Source organism: Convolutriloba macropyga, chromosome 12, assembly GCF_964194025.1.
Source record: "Convolutriloba macropyga chromosome 12, txConMacr16.3, whole genome shotgun sequence".
NCBI lineage: Eukaryota > Metazoa > Xenacoelomorpha > Acoela > Convolutidae > Convolutriloba > Convolutriloba macropyga.
The window spans coordinates 17,121,616-17,138,979 of NC_134479.1; the positions used below are offsets into that span (position 1 = coordinate 17,121,616).

A 17,364-nucleotide genomic window follows, 5' to 3' on the forward strand; every position below is an offset into this window, starting at 1 on the left:
AAGTCTGTTCATAAAGTCGACCTCTCAACTAGGGTTGCTGTCAACAGGTAAGCAGTAGAATACCGTGGTGAGTTCTGCAATGGGTGACTCAATGAAGTTGAGAGTTGTGTTGAGATTGTGTCCCACACTCCCCGCAGACACATCCAGAGTCACGTCCATCTCGTACTCCCCGGTTGCTGTCCCACTCGAACACATTATGATCTCCATTGTCACTTCGTCATACGCGTCCGCAACTGCAAACGAGGGAATAATGAGGTCACACCCAACAAACCAATATAAAAAAGAAACACCTTAGTATTTAGAAAGAAACACCTAAAAAAATACCTCAGTATTTACAGACTTGTGCCCAGGCAGTGTATTTTACAGGTATTATGTTAGATTAGTAATTGTTACAATATTACAAAATTATTCTTTCAAAAGAGACAATGCGCGTTTACAGTCAAAGATAGAGAGAAATTACACTTACATTTATTACTAATGGGGAGAAATCCAAAATTTATTTTCATTAATTATTGCTTTAAAAACCTTGTTCAGATGGAAGGCGCGAGCAAAAGTTGTTTTTTTCCAGACTATAGATTTTTGTGTGACACTGGACCCTATACTAATATAAATGCGTAGATCTTACATAATTTTGTGTTGAGTTTAAAATTGACTGTTCACACTTTGGTGTTGAATTTAGCGTTGATCTTACATAAGTAAGTCCGATTACCCGACAATCCGATTTATAAAGTACAAAATTAAAAAACATAGTAGGACAAGTCCTGACGAGCAATTCAAAGAGTTTTCATTGAATAAATAGAAAAACTGGACGTAGAATGGACTTTGAGTGAATTGGGAAAATCATTTTAAAAATCAGATAGAAAGAAATAAGAAAAAAACAGAAAATTAATGTCAAAATTCCGCATGTGAATAAAAGAAACCACTAGCGGGAAATGAAAACTTAATTCAAACAAAAAACTAGGTCTAGAATGAGCTGTGAATGGATTGGGAAAACTATCTAGAAAAAAATCCGATTCAAAAAATCGAAAAAACAGTAAAAGTCAGAGTGAAATTGCCGCATGTGAACAAAAAACCACTACCGAGAAACCAAAATTTTGTTCAAACACTGTTTTTTCACTCTGATTTAAAATTTGAGCGAAAAAATTTCCGCCGCAAAACCATTCGCTTTTTTGCGCCATTTCCTGTTTCGGCGTGACCAAAATCACGACTCCAATTTTACTTCAAAAATTATGAAAATGTGTGAACAGATCTTAAAAAATAGCCGGAAGAATTCCGGAAACGACTCGAAGTGGAAATCCACTTAAATGCCATTCAACTAATCATCAGACAAGACGTGCCTCCACTAATTTAGGATTATCTTGAAACAAAACCATAGCACAAAAATTTTAAAAATATCAAATCTATTAAAATTTGTTAAAAAATCTGATCAAAATTTGTCATCAATCGAGACCCCGAAATAACTATCTCCGTCAAAATTACTTCATCAACACAACTAGTATCTACTAAAATTACTTATGAGAAGTTTGATGCCAAATCATGAAAAAATATGCTCTTACAAACAACGGCCGTACTAAGATCTATAAGGTGCCGTGCTACGACCGTATCAAGAAAAATAAGGTGCCGCAGTAAGGCCGTACTAAGATTAATAAGGTGCCTTAAAATGAGATTGATTAAACACTGTCGGAAAACTCTCTAGTCACGTTAAAAAAAGTGACTCCTAAGAGGTTTCCAGTATAATTTTTGTGTTTTTTCCCTCCTCCATTTTCATTCCGGGCTTGGGACCGGCAGTTGCTGAGTTACTAAAATTAACTATAGGAGAACTGACGGTAACAACCCTGCTCGTGTAGTAGTTCTCCAAGACAAAAAAAACAAGACACCAATTGAAAATAAGACAATCAACTTTATGTACATATGATACTGCTCAAAAACTGTTGCAAATAAGCGTTCCATAATATATAGTTTTTAAGAAGTCAATCAAATAAATAACTAATTATATCATTTGGCTACGTTGCCGTAGAAAACCTATTACGGCCTTAAACGGCAAAGTACAAAGTTATGTAAGTTTTATACGGCACCGAATAAGTCTTAGTAAGTTTTCAAAGTTAGTCTAAAGTGGTCAACCTGGGTGCATTCACCGCATCATTATGAAAGAAAATTGCGGTGATTATTTATGCTGTACAGTCTGAAAATTACTCTTACGTCGAAATTAAGTCTGAAAAGAATAATGTCATACTTCTGTAGCTAATAACTGGTAATTAATATAGTAGAATACACTTTATTTATATAAAAAGCTAGTTTGTGAGAGAGATATATTATTATTGTTGCTATATATATATATATATATATATATATATATATATATATTGTTATTTTTATTATTTAAAGTTATTTTTATTATTATTATTATTATTATTATTATTATTATTATTATTATTATTATTATTATTGTTGCTGTTGATGTATTATTATTTTTATGATGAGCATATTATTTTTCATGAAGTAAATTTTACTCAAAAGTCAGACTGGCCATTGTAAATTGTGTCATGAACAGAGTACTGGTCATCCTAAAAAGCAGAACATCTCTATACTGATTCAGCGCTGAATTGCTCTGCCACCAACCTCCGGGTACACCTCGCGGTATCGGCCGAAAATGAAGCCCATCATTTCATGTTTCCCTACTTACATGGAATGTTGAGTTTGGTGAGAACTCCGAAGTCAATTTCGAACTCCTTCTTGCATTTTGTGTCATTGAAGGGGGGTTGAAAATGGGTCGCAAAAGGAGGGAATCCTGCATTGTTGCACCCGATGAACGATTCATCCATGTCGAAGGGTCTCAGCCCACAAATGCACAGGTCGTCACTAGTGTCTTTCAGAGAAATGAACATTCGAAATCTGAACAAATAAATTTTCTGGTGAATTCTAGAAATTTAAAGGCTCACTAGTTCGGATCAACAGTTCCATTGTAGAGTATCTTATAGCGCTTATTTCAAATCCCCAGTGATTCTGGAACTTTTATCGTGTAAGAACTGATAAGATTCGGATCAAAAGTCGTCATCGTGTAAGATCTTATCTGGTTTTACTCGATAAAAAAATTCTGCCCTACGTAAACTTTAACCGTGTAGGATCAGATAAGATTCTTATCAGATCTTATAAGATCATAATTCAAATTTGCTGAATTGTTATCATATAAGATGTGCTAAATATCTTATCAGATCTTACAAAATAAATGTTCACGTAAGGGAAATTATTTATCGTGTAAGATCTGATCAGACATGTTTAAATGATTTCAATATATTGCCGTTTAATGTAGTAAAGTTCCTATGAAAGTAACAAACAATCCGTCAACTAACCAATTATGAAACAAAAAAAAAGTTTCTTGAGTTTATGTTGGCGGCAGTTTTACACTGAGTCTCATTTAGCTCTCATGGCTCAGTTTAGCAGTCAAAGATAATTTTGTTCTGCAAAAAGTATTTTCAGCCTAGTTTGATAATCATCTCTTCAGAAAAAGCCCCTGATAATCGATTATCCTTTTTCACAATAGCTTATGAGTCTCAAAAGACATTGCAAGATAATATTTTCTTTGATGCTCAGACACTTATGTGTTGCATGCTGTAGTTTTTGGCTGCTGCTTCAAAGCAACTCTGAAATGTTTTCAGTTTGCATAACAAGCAAAGTATAAAGAGTTTTTACTGTGTAAGATCTGACAAACAACTTATCAAAAAGATGAGTCATAACTTTCCAAATGTTTATCTTACAAGATCTTATAAGATTCTTATAAGATCTTATACGATAAATATTTTTTGTCAGTTAAATTTTTATCTTATAAAATCTGAACTTTTATCACGTAAGATCTTATCAGATCTGATAAAATTCTCTAAAAACTGGGAATAAGTTGATAATTACAATTAATAGCAATGTTGTGAAATTACCTCCAGACGTTCACTGAAACAAATCTCTTTCTAATTGGCGCTTACGAATGTCATATTACCCGTGAAACTTTTGATCCTATTCGATTTCTAATTTATTACCTTATTTAGGAATAAGTGCCGGCACGATTATTCTAGTATTGTGTAGAATGGCCCAGAAATTTTCTTGTCATCAAACCAAAAGTAACTTGGTTCAGACAATTCCGACGGTCTATGGTTCTATAGATGAAGTTTCGAATGTCGACTCGGATAATGTGTTTTTTGTATCTCTTTTGTCAGAAATTTAATTTCAATCCGCTGATTCAACTCTTAAAAACTATTGAATGATCAACTGCATCCCCGACTGAAGTTTCTTTGACTTCACAATGTCTGCACCTGATTTCTCAGTACCGTCCTGTTATGACGCCAGAAAATTTTTTTACCGTCTTAGTATGATTAACAAGAATCATTCATGCTTTTACTCATTCATAATTAGTTATCAATTTTTAATCACTAAATCATCACTTGAGTACTCCCTTGTCATCATGTTCTAATCCACAAAAAGATTCTGAAATGCAATATTAGTTATAAAGTTAGGCAATAAAAACAGTAGGATCGCATATATGACTAAAGCTCCAATATTCTCCGAAACCAGTTTAGACCTATGAACGTTCATTTATGAGAAAATTGTATAAACTCCAAACTTTGGTTCAAGCGTACCCAAGAAATCAAATGTAGAATGCGATCGTAGATACAAAACATGGGTACGTTATAATGCTCTACGACTGCTTTATATGGGAATTTTTTGGCAATAAATGGTTTATGTGCCTGTTTTGGCCTTGTGTCACCTTGTTACATTTCCAAGAGTGTTTTTCGACTTGTACCAAGAGTGAAAAAAGCTGCAGTTTTTCAGCTTTCTTGAAGATTCCGGCATGAATTATTAGAAATCATAAAAGATTTTCATGATATTAAGAAATGGTACAAGTCGTATATCATCTGTTATGATTATTAATAGTACTATATGACTTAGTATCAAATGTTTCTTTTCAGCTTTCGAAGTTTTGAAAAATACTTCTAGGCGTTCACTGAAACGAGTCTGTTCCTAATTGTCCCTTATAAATGTCACATCAACCGTAGCAAATTTTGATCCTAATTGACCGCTAAATTTAGGGAAAAAAACGAGTGAACAGTTTTCCAACGAAAAAACTTGGGCAGCACAGTAAATGATTGGACTCCTTGGAAACTCTTCATAAACTACTGTTTCGAAAAAATCATAACACTATTTTAACACAAAAGACTTCCAAGCATGAGACGTAAGGTTTAAAGTGATAAACTGGGCACCGCAAAATTGTCAATATTTTTACAGCTTGAATTCAATATTAAGCTTGTTGGCCCAACAAAATTTTGTCATCAAACCAAAAGAAATTTAGTTCAGAGAAACACGTCAGTCCATAGTTTCATAGATGAGTTTTCAAATCTCGACTGGAAGAAAATTTTTTTTGCGTTTCCATAAGTTCTGATTTTGAATAGCGTTTCTACTGCATATCATTTATTTGCTTTTCAAAAACCATTTTTTTGTTAAAACTTTATGTTCAATCTACCGATTATGCTCTTAAAAACTGTTTGAATTACTTCACTCTGTTTATTCTTGATTTCTTTGTACGATATTTGTATAAAGCCACAGAAATTATTGTTATTGTGATCCTAGTATGATTACTAAAATCCATACTTATTTTTCCCTTCGAAAATGAATTTAGTTTTTTATCAATAAGTTATGTTATAATTGTTTCCTGCCATCATGAGCGGATTAATCAAAGACCCTAAAATGTGATATTTTTTACAACGTTGGTACTATAAAAGAGAAAGGCCACGCATATGACTAATAATTTGATATTCTCCCAAACTAGTTGAGGCCTATAAAAGCTCACGTATAAGATTTTTTCTCTAATGATTTTATTTTTGTTTTCTTAATACGTTTTATTTATAATTTTTGGTTCTAGCGCACCCAAGGAGTCAAATTTAGAAGACAGTCTAAATGCAAAAAATAAATAAAATCAATGCTCTCTGACATTATTATAAGAGAATTTTTGGCAGTCAATGTTTTATGATCTTTTTTGCCATTGTGCCACATTGAAACATTTCCAAGAGCTTTTTTGATTTCTATCGAGATTGAAAACTGGGCAGTTTTTCAGCTTTTTTGTAAGATTCCTGCATCAGTTCCAGGAAACTATAAATGATCTTTTAATGACTATTGAAAAAAGATACAAATCATATATCATCTAGAATGAGAATTAAGAGTCATGTATGATTTAGAACGAAATCAAAGAAAGTTACTGTATGATTGGAGACCTAGGAAACGTTTTCCCCAAGATTTCAATATATCTAAAATTTTTTGTAGATATGCAAAATACCTCTAGACGGTCACTGAAACAAGTCTGTTCCAGATTGTCGCTGATGAAGATCATATTACACCTAATAACTTTTTGAACCTATTCGACCGCTAAATTTAAGCAAAAGGAAGGATCAAATATTCAGGAGTGCACTATTTGCAAACTCTGTGTAGACCCCTTCTTCAAAAAAAAACACTATTATCTGACAATGAGATTAAAATTGAAAAAAATTGGCAACGCAAAATTCCTAAAATTAATACAGCTTAATTCCAATTTTACCGCGAGTGGGCCAGAAAAATGTCGTCATTAGAAAAAAGTAATTTACTTCGGGAAATAATACAGACCATGGTTTCATAGATGAGGTCTTGAACATCAAAATGATGCCAGTCTTTTTTATCTCTTTATGTTCTTCACTGTTTGTAATCATACTGTTATATCAAATTTTTGCTTTTCAAATATCTTTTTTTTTCTCAAAATTTCAACTTCAATCCACTGATTTAAATCTCAAATTTTGTTGAACGATCAGTGGAATTCCGGATGGAAGTTTCCTTGAAACCACTCTGTCTATACTCGATTTCCTAATCCGGTAAGAATTTCAGTAGATATTTCGGATCCTGGTAAGAAGCAACAGAAACTATATATAATGCCAGTCTGATTACCAAGTACCATTCAAATTTTTTACTCTTTCAATATTAATTTTCAACCTTTTCACAAAATCATCCTTTGAGGGCTTCCTTGCCGCCATGTTCTGATCCACGAAAGGATTCTGAAAGGCAATATTGGTTAAAAAGTTGTGCACTAAAAACAGTAAGATCACGTATATGACTAAAGTTTCAATATTCTCCTAAAAAATTTTAGGTCTACAAATGCTCATTTATAAGAAAATTGCTCTCAGAATTTTTAGGATACGTATAAAGTCCAAATTGTGGTTCTAGCGCACCGAAAGAAGGAGACGTAGAATGCAATTCTAAATGCAAAAAATAAAAACATATTAACAAATTTCAATGCTCTCTAACTACTTTGAATGTGATTTTTTGGTATTCAATGTTTTATGTGCTTTTTTCGACACTGTTTCACCTTGTTGTCTTTCCAAGATTCTTTTGACTTCTACCAAGAATTAAAACTAAGCAGTTTTTCAGTTTTCTCGAATGAGTTGTGCATCATTTCATAGAAATCATAAATGGTCTTTTTAAGACTATTAAGAAGCATTACAAACTGTATATTGTCGAGTGTCTATTATGAGAACTGAGAATCATTTATGACTGATCACGAAATCAAAAAAAAGTTTGTGTGATTGGAGACCAAGAATAGGATTTTAGACATCCCCAACACTTTCACAAACATTTATAAACATCCCCAACATTTATTTTTTCATGAAATTACTCAAAAAAATGGCGTACGTTTTTAATGGGCACAGGGGATTTCAGAATCTGACGGAGAATTCCCGACAAGTTAATTCACTTTGATCTTTTTTCTACATTTCAAAACAAGAAATGTGCTGCTCAAAGTTAATCGTGGACCTCAACAGCCAGTTTTGAATTCAGTTTTTAGTTTTTAGATTAAGTAGGATTATAACCCTGAAGAAGTTAGCGTTCTATCATACAGTTTCTTTAAAAAAATGTGTTGAGATCTTACAATGAGAGCACTTGCAATATAGCCCAGAATGCAATCCTAAATTGGCCAAAAATTGCGTTCATAATTTTGTTATATAGCTGTTTCCTTGATAAAGACGTTTTTCTTCTAAGAATTGTCGGACGTTTCTCAAAGATCGCTACGTTATCCATAAGACGCTAACTTTCCAATGCTCTTGATAATGGACGGGTATCGTCTAAAAACATTGCATTAAACTTACAACGTAACACAATTTCTTCCAGTCGGGTAAAATAACAGTCTCATGAGAGAATCCTGCGATATCCTGTAAGCCGAATACCGGAGCAGGACTTGAGGAGTCTTATTTCCAAACACGTTCCAATCAAATGTTTTAAAACTCTTGTTTTCTGAAAAAACCTCATACTGCGAAAAAAAAGAAATTCTGTCTGACAAGCAATCTTATTAAATTTATCAATTAATTCTCTATAAGCTGTATAAAACAGAACGCTATGCAACTGTTACTATTAATCTGATTTTACCACAATCGTCTGCGGCAATATTTGCGATACAAGCGTTATCAAAAGAAAAAGTTTGCTTTCTAAATTATAAGCTTCACAAGAACCATTCTCCATGTATAGTAAATAAATAGTTGTTCTTCCTTCATACTTACTTCACAACTTTTGCAGCTTTGGAGAAATATGGTTTTGTATAATGTTTTCAGGTCGTTCATATTTTGTTTTGCATTACTCGTTGTTCAAGAAGTTGGCTTGGCTAATTTTCAAGAGAATAAAAGCGCATTGAAATGCATATTATATCGATATATAGAAAATGAAGCAGTCCGAGATCTTTGCTATGATCACGGGCGATTGAATTTGCTGATTGAAAACAAGAATTTGAGCACCATCGACTTAAACTTTATTTTGGAATTAATTCATGAACATATGGAAAAGACGCGGTATTTAGAATCGAACTTGGCGCGGTTCGTTTGCGCTTCGTTGTTCCACGTTTGTGTTACAAAACCAACCAACACTACGGATGCGAATGACAGTTCTGTTCAAATTGTTCCACCTTGTCGGTCTCTCTGCAAATCTGCCAAGAAGAATTACATGTTGGAATAACACTGAGTAAACTAAAAACACTGAGTTTAAAAAATGAAATTTTTCGGAGCAACAATGAAAATACATTGCAGACTCACTCTCAATTTATATTCATTAATCGTAAATTGTTCATTTACTTTTTACATACTTTTAAGTTGATCCTTTGATAGTGTTGAAGATACAACCAGTATCGTTCAATGCTAAGCTACCAGATGACAGAATTAAGGTAAAATAATGGCAATCCTTTGCTTTTTTCGACAATTATTTTGAAGTCTCGTAACAACGACAAAATTTCAACAAAAAATTTTGAGATATTTTAACACCATAGAAAGACAATTAGACCTTTCAATCGTAAGACTCAGTCATTAAACTACAAAAAACAGCGACATCTGGCAGGACCAAAAGATTTGTAGCTTATTTCAACAAAGTGGTCAAACAATAAAAATCTTTAACTTGTAGATGAAATTGAAAGTTTGATTTATAAAAATTATTGTCTATAATTAACATTTGCCAAACACTAAATTAAAAACCCTACCAGTCAATTTATTGCAATTAACTTTGGACCGTATAAACAAACAAGTTGACCAAAACTTGCATTATAGTTTTTTGCTCGTTCTTTAAAAACATTTATTCTTTACAAATTTCAGTGAAAATATATTTTGACAAAGTTCAAAAAATCAAAAGTAAGTGATTAATTTTTTCGAAATTTTGAGTGAATTTCATGATAAACCGGCATTATTTAAAGGTTTGCTCATTCGGTAAGGGTCTGTTCTTTTTAACATTTCATTACATATATATATATATATATATATATATATATATATATATATATTTATATATATATATATATATATATAAATATAAATATATACTATATATATATATATATATATATATATATATATATTATATTTATATATATATATATATATATATATATATATATAAATATAAAATATATACATATATATATATATATATATATATTTATATATATATATATATATATATATATATATATACATATATATATATATATATATATATATATATATATATATATTTATATATATATATATATATATATATATATATATATATATATATACATATATATATATATATAATATTGTTGCCAAGAGTACACAACTTAAAAAGCCGTTTTTTTAAACATGCGGTTTCTCATATTTGAACATTTTTAGCCACTCTTTGTTCTTTCAGGCAGAAATTTACTTTTTTGTTGATCTCGCCATTGTGCGTAATATAAATCAAAACTTTTGAGCCTAGCAATCAATAACACCAATAAATTTTCCAGTTTAGGAAAATTTATTGTGACTGTTTTGCGACTAAGTTTATCCTTGTAAACAAATCTCTGCTAATTTTCAACATGAACTTTGACTTTACAGGACAAAACTGAACCGTTTCTTTGGAAAACGTATGTAATTTTATTTATCTGCTTATGCATCCAAAATTAAAAATGGTGTATACAAATTGCTAAACTTTGAACGGAATTTTTCATGACACGTTAAGTATTTATTACTCTACTTTACTTTTAGTTTTGTGCTTTTTGCTACTTCTTTTCATTAAGTTGCGGTGTGAACTCATACTACACATAATACTCAAAGCTTTGTGAAAGAAATTTTCAATTACTTCAAAGTTTTGAGATAAAACTTGACAAAAATAGCCATTCTAGAGGATCAAAACTCAGAACTCAAGGACCAGAAATGCAAAAACTAAAAAAATACTTAAAACATTTTGACCAGAGGCGACAAAACCGTACCCATACGATACGTCAAATGACGTACCCATTTTGCAAAATTCTAATACGCAATGTTATGTTTTAGTGTTTCTGAGCGTTTCTGATCATTTGTTTCCAGCTAAAGCGAATTGGTTTCTGCAGTCAAGTTATTGATTTTTTTTTCAAAAATAAATTGTTGATTCAAATCTTGGTTAATCATACTTGTACTTGGATGTTCATTTTTCAAATTTGCATCTACTTTTTGTTCTTTTGAATATTTGATGTTAAGAGATATTACTTGCAGCAAGCAAAAACCAATAAGTCATTAAAAATTTTGTGCAACGTGAATAATTTGTGTTTATAGGGCTTTTAACTTTTCTCATGACAAGCTAAAAATTAGGAGGTTTATTCAAAAAATATTAATTTCTGCTCATTGCTTCTTACAAGTATAGCTTCTGACTGCAGTAACAACCCTGATACACATATAACACACACAACAAACTGGCTGAACATACTTTAAAGCTGCAGACAATTTCAAAATTACCGCCTGCTCTTTCGGAGGATACAAAATGTTTCGCCAATTTTAAAACTTGGGATCACCATAAAAAGCAATTGAACACGTTTTTCGTGCGATTACACATTGGTTTTGGAATAAAGTTTTGGATGAAAAAATTAGTTTTGTGGTGGTAAAGAAAGCCATACCTTATATACGTTCTGATTTCTATTGAGATAATATGCCCATCTTTTATTCGGCAGCTTTTAACCTTTTTAAATGAATATTTCACACGCATCGCGATAAAAATTTCGTTGCTTTTAATAATTGTATACATCGCATTGTTTGTTGAAAAACTAATGCGATGTGTGCATTCATTAAAACAAAGAATTTTTAGCAAGAGCGTTTTTCAAAAGGTGATAAAAAGTCTAGAACAACTCTTAAAATCAAAAAATGTTACAGTAATTTTTTAAACTGATAACAGTATTTGTTTTCAATCAAAAATTGAAAAAAAAAACACTGTTATCAATCTGTCGTTGTAACGCAACCTCCATTAGTTCTTGTTTTTTGAAATCCCTTCCGAAAAAATTTTCCCAAAATGACAACATTTTCAGGGCTGAAAACTCTAAAACCATGGAGTGAAACAGTCTTCTCGTAACATGAGCGCAAAAAAGCACATCGGGTGCTGGTTTAGAGTGTTGAGCGTAGTTTTTGAAAGCTTTTACGGGTTCTCATTGTTTCTCAAAGTCCGCACCACTTCCAAAAGTTTGACGTTTGATTTGAAAAAGACCGTCAAGTATTCTTAGCGCTGTCGAGACCACCCTTTTCGAAAAATGCAGAAAGGATTAGGCGTTGCAAAGTAAGGTCATGTTCAGCGTGAAGAAGCCGAAAACCCCTCTCCTGCCACCAAACACACACACACATAGTCTGAGTTTGACTAATGTAATAGCTAGAGAGACAAATTCCCCCCAAAAATTTTCTCTTCTGAACAAACAAGGGCCGAGGGAAGTTCTTGCTTCTTGTAAAAATATATCTTTTGCATTTGAAAACATTATTAGCTGAACTTTCATGGATTTTGCATCAATGTTTCGCAACGGTTTAAGATCTATAATGTGGTCGAACTTGTTTGTTTTAAATTCAAATTATAAAGTATCATAAAGTAAGTCCTCCTTTGGTAAAATAGTGTAAAAAGATTTTATAGAAGCAGATTTTTTTACGATTGAACAGTATTGTTACAAAGTCAATGTCATTTCATATTTTTGCAGTAGTAATAACTTAATTGACTTTGTTAATTACTGACTTTTTCCATTTCAGAACACAAAATGAATTCCTCCCCAACCCTCAGATTACTAGGTCCATCAATTTATACCCCTAGGTGCACGTGCCATTTTTTTCGCAGTAACGCGCTAATAAATGACAGCACATAATATTTTATAAAAAGCTGAGGGGGGGTTTGGGCTTGAAACAAAATAAATACCTCAAAATCTGTCAAGAGAATTGATCTTTTGATTTAACAAAAATCTGAAAAAAATTGCAAAATCAACGATCCCAGTTTAAAATATCTAACATGTAAATTAATGTTGCCAAGGGACTCTGGAAAATACGACGAAGAAATGGAAATTTTGGTGGAAGACTGCAATGGTTTCCCACGACCAAAAGATGTGAACAGATTATGTGTTCACCATTTTTCTCTCTGAACCTGGACTAAATGGACGAATTCAAGTTCACCAAGGACAATCATGGTATACTTGATCAGCCGCATTGATTTTGAGTAATTTGAGTATTATGTTGCAACATACTTTCATTGCATGAGAAAGAAATGTATCAGTTTTAATCTCGATGTCTTTTTCTGATTTCTAGAACTTCGGCGTAAAAAGCAAGCTACTGCGTTAGAAGAGCATAAATTAAGGCAAAGAATTTGGATTTTTCTTAGTCAATTAAAAAGATTATTAGGGCGAACTTTTGATTAAACTTGCCAAAATTTGAAAGTGAGCATTCCAGTATAACTGGGAATGATGCAAAATTGTTTTGGGGTTGCAAATGAGACTGGTTTGATTAAATTTAATTTACTCTTTGATGCTTTTTTTCTGTATATAATATAAAACAGAGCTACTACTACATTTTACAGTGTAGTGCTAACGAAGTATAATTAAGGTTGCGCACGGAAATTGGTATGTTTTTGGACAACTTCGCATCAATTTTTGGAAAGGTTTTTTTGTCTGTTGGAGAAACTTTAAAAACTAGATTCTGTTTTTTGCAATTCTAATAGAAATACTTTTGTTTCCCGAAAAAAAAATTGACAGAATTGTATTGGTTTTTAAGGTAACGAACTTCACGACGAATTTTGTCTGATGGTTCTAACTGTTAAGTATAGTTCAAACCTTGTTCGTTTGACAAGGTAAAATTTTTTTTGACATGGTAAAAAGAAAGAAATATATTTTTTGAGTGCTACGTTTTCTTCACACCATCGTGCTCATACATTTTGTTCTGTTTCATTGCTTAAGTCTTGATAAAAAACTTCCTTACTTCAAGTTTTTACTGTGCGTGAAATCTTTCAGTGACGACTCGACCGGGGCACCAATATAATTCTTCCAAAACAAGTGAAAGCAATAAAATTGACTCCGATTTTGAAGACGACCGAAACAATGTCAAACCCGACTTCAGTCTGACTGGGGCGTTTCATAAAAGGAAAAGATCCAAAGATAATAACCGTGTCTCTTTTGAACGGTTTTTATTGCTCTTAAAAAGCTAAAAAAACATTACTCTCGCGATCGTTAGATTTGAAAACCGATTTCGCATACTAATCAGAGCAAAAAATCAGATTTTCAAACTGTCTTAACTGGCAGAACTTAAGACGGGGCTCGATAAAGATCAAATCAATAGTTGATTAACTTCTGGAATCTTTTCCCGTTTGTGTCCTCCTCCCAAGCTTAATGAGTTCATATTATTTGTACCCCTAGAAGCGCGTGCCATTTTTTTAAATAATGATTTTATTATGTAATGGCAAGTGATCTGTAACTGGGGGGTGCATAACGTACGGGGGACCAAGTTGAAAAGTTCCGACTTCTGTTTCTATAATATTTTTGTCTGGTCGCACCAAAAAATAAGCTGGGTTACTCAAATGTAAAAAAAGAGAAAATTGAATCCGTTCATTACAGTTTTTAGATCTGATTGAGTATTAAAAGTAAAAAACGTGCACAAAAAAGTAAAATTTATTGACCGTTGATTTAATGAATATTACCAGCAGTGACGAAGTTAATTTGGCATTCTGAACAATTTTTTTTGACTCCGTTTCAGTTTCAAAATTTTCTTCAATTCTTTCTTCACTTTGCTTCTCTCGCATTCAATAGTACTTCAATTCATTTCTTCTCGAAAAACGCTCCTCGTTTCATTGAAAACTATTGTAAGACTTGTAAAAATTGCCGTAAAAATAGCGTCAATTTTGTAAGAATGTTGATTTCGGCTCGAATTTTTTTGTGTAGCTTTTATTGCAACACTTATAAAAACTCACGTCTTCCTTTCTTCACTATATTTGTTACAAACGCTCGCCATACGCCAGATTGAATCCCATATTTCTTTTTCTTTTACATTTTCATGCCAAACGTCATCCTCCAAGGACGCGCGTTATTCTCAGGAAATTAAATGAGTTTTTGCTCTATTAGGTAAATTTAGGAGACCAATGTTTCTAAAATTTAGGAGACCAAATTTAGGAGAGCAATGTTTTTTTTGCCGGACTTAACGTCGAATGATGCAAATTTGTGTTAACTTATTTTTTGCGAGTTTTGCATGAAATGTGATTGCAATAGAAAAAGACTTTCACAGTTTGCAGCAAGAGAGACTGACTGCTTCAATTGGACAACCAGTTGTCTACTTTAGTTTATGTTGGGCAGATTTCAAACGACAATTACGCTATTGTGTGTAGAAATAGTTGCCACAGTTTTTAACAGTGAGGTGAACTGCTAAGACTAGAAGCGAAAGCAAAACCTAAGTCTTAGCCAAAAAAAACTTTCCATTGAAATATGTTTGGGAGATTGATATGTATACGATAAGCCTTCAATTTTAGAACATATTGCATAAGTTTCAGGGAGCACTTTCTTTTCGATTGTGAATAAAAACATGGACCCTTTGAATTCAAGTTAGGCGCAAAACAGGTGTGCTTTTTGAAAAAAAAAACAAATTTGAAAGAATCTATTTTTTGGAACCTGAGCTTGAGAAACAATTAGAGTCTATGGAAACTCCTCTTTTTTTCATAATTTAACACCGTTTGTATAAATTGCCGAGAGATTTGAAAAATTTATTACTGAAAGTCTTCGCTAAAGCAAATCGGTAATTAATTAAACAAGCATTAATGCTGAAAAAAGAAATGATATGACTGTAGCAGTTAAGTTTTCTAAAATTGATTTTCTAAAAATATCTAAAGTTTCAGATCTTTTTACCATTAAGAATTAGTACACAAAAAGTTCAACTGTTTGCTAATGTCACAAAAGTGTTATCAGTAGGTTTCAGTAAGTGTCTTTGAAGTCCAATTGGAAAAAGAATGTCCAAGGATGTCCAGTTTCGCTTCCCAGAAGGCTGAGAACTTTTGGATGCTTTCGCTAATTGTACGCAGAAATTAGCAAAACTCGAAACCTGAAAACTAGTTTTCAATAACGAATTCACAATTTGTATTTTTTTGTCTATCACTTAGCTTTATAATTACGCAATTTCTTTTTTCTACGTCGAATCTCAATAAAGAAATTTGATGAAGTGTAATGCTAAAAATTTAATCATATTTTAGATGTGATTGGAACAAAAAATAAGAATAGAAAAATCAATTTGCCTATCGCAGTTACCTGAACGTTTAACGGCTTGAAGAAGAGTATTGGTATTCTACAGTTTTTCTTACCTGAAGCAATTTTGTCCGTGACTGTACGTTTGCCTTTGTTTTCGAACCTTGACTTCTGCTTTAGAACGTTGACTTCTATTTTCGAACATTGTACTTTAACAGTAGCTTTGTTGGTAAAGTATAGTAATAAGGAAATGATGGTAATATTTAATGTGAAATGGTCATTATAAAGTCCTGTAATCCCCCATTTACCGTTTATGTCCCCCACCTCAGCGCGTCATCCACCTAACTTCCCCTCCCCCACCTACCTACACCTACCCCCGCACCCTACCCCCCTACCTTACCCTCATCCCACCTACCCCCACCTACCCCCACCTATCCTTACCTACCTCCACTTACCCCACCTGCCCCCACTGATAAATATTGCAAATTTGATTCTAACTGGGTGTTTGGATTCGGCAAAACCTGTTGAGTAGATAACTACAAACATTTGCTGCAAACATTTAACAACTTTTGGCTCATTTATGGCATAACAAGCACTTAAGTCGACATAGCAGTCGACATCAAAAGGTAGGTTTTGTCATAATTTAGAGGATAATTTAATCCCATGTTCGGCTCTGTGATAGTTTTATATCAAGTCTCACGGTTAGTTTTATATCAAGTGTCAAGTCGCACGGCTATGGCTCGCGAGGCATGGTCAACTGATTATTTTACTAATTTAACAGCCCTAATTGGTGTGAAATTAAAGATGGGTTAAATAATAGCGGGGTTAAATGATAGAGGGGTGAAGAAATTGGGTGCAAAATCGTGGCACCCAAATCGTTGAGTCTCTCTGTTTTACTGATCAAAAAGCATTTCTGTAAAGAATCGCTAAACTTAATCTGTTCGATAACAGCGTGATCAGAGTGAGGTCGTTTTAGTGGTCTAATTCCGGCGGACATCAAAAATGGTGCAACAACGAAAATGCAGCGCACAAACTTTGTTTTTGTCAGTAATCCAAATGAAGCTTTGACTAACGCACTATAATTGCAATCTGTATCTAAGAAGTAAAAAAGATGTTTGTTTAAATATCTGAATATTTGTTCGCGGCCTTCTAGTCGGTCTATTTAAACACAGCCCGGGTCTTGAAAGCCCAAGTTCATTATGCCCAAAAATAGCTAGGAAAAAGTAAAAAGAGCAGAAAAATAAAAGAAATTGACATCTATTATAAGCAGTTCCCGGCTCGAATGTAGAAGAAGTAAAATAAGTCTAAAGAGTTAGAATTTGATTTTAAAAGTAAAAACAGAGCTGAAAACTTTTGTTCTACACTTTTTCATCACATTGTCG

At 32.7% G+C, this 17,364-nt stretch overlaps 1 protein-coding gene and 1 long non-coding RNA gene across 2 annotated transcripts in view; one reads left to right on the forward strand and one right to left on the reverse strand.

Moving 5' to 3' along the window:
- LOC142351164 (uncharacterized) overlaps positions 1-17,364 on the reverse strand; it is a 264,396-nt gene that overhangs the window by 89,493 nt on the left and 157,539 nt on the right. The window contains exons 7-8 of the mRNA XM_075403279.1: positions 2,684-2,892; positions 64-233 (exon numbers count right to left, since the gene is read on the reverse strand). Of these exons, the coding sequence (XP_075259394.1) occupies positions 64-233; positions 2,684-2,892 (379 nt within the window). The remainder of the gene's footprint in view (positions 1-63; positions 234-2,683; positions 2,893-17,364) is intronic.
- Positions 8,475-13,053, forward strand: LOC142350635 (uncharacterized). Its single transcript, XR_012760888.1, has 2 exons — positions 8,475-8,993; positions 12,802-13,053. It is a non-coding gene; the product is annotated as an uncharacterized LOC142350635 (long non-coding RNA).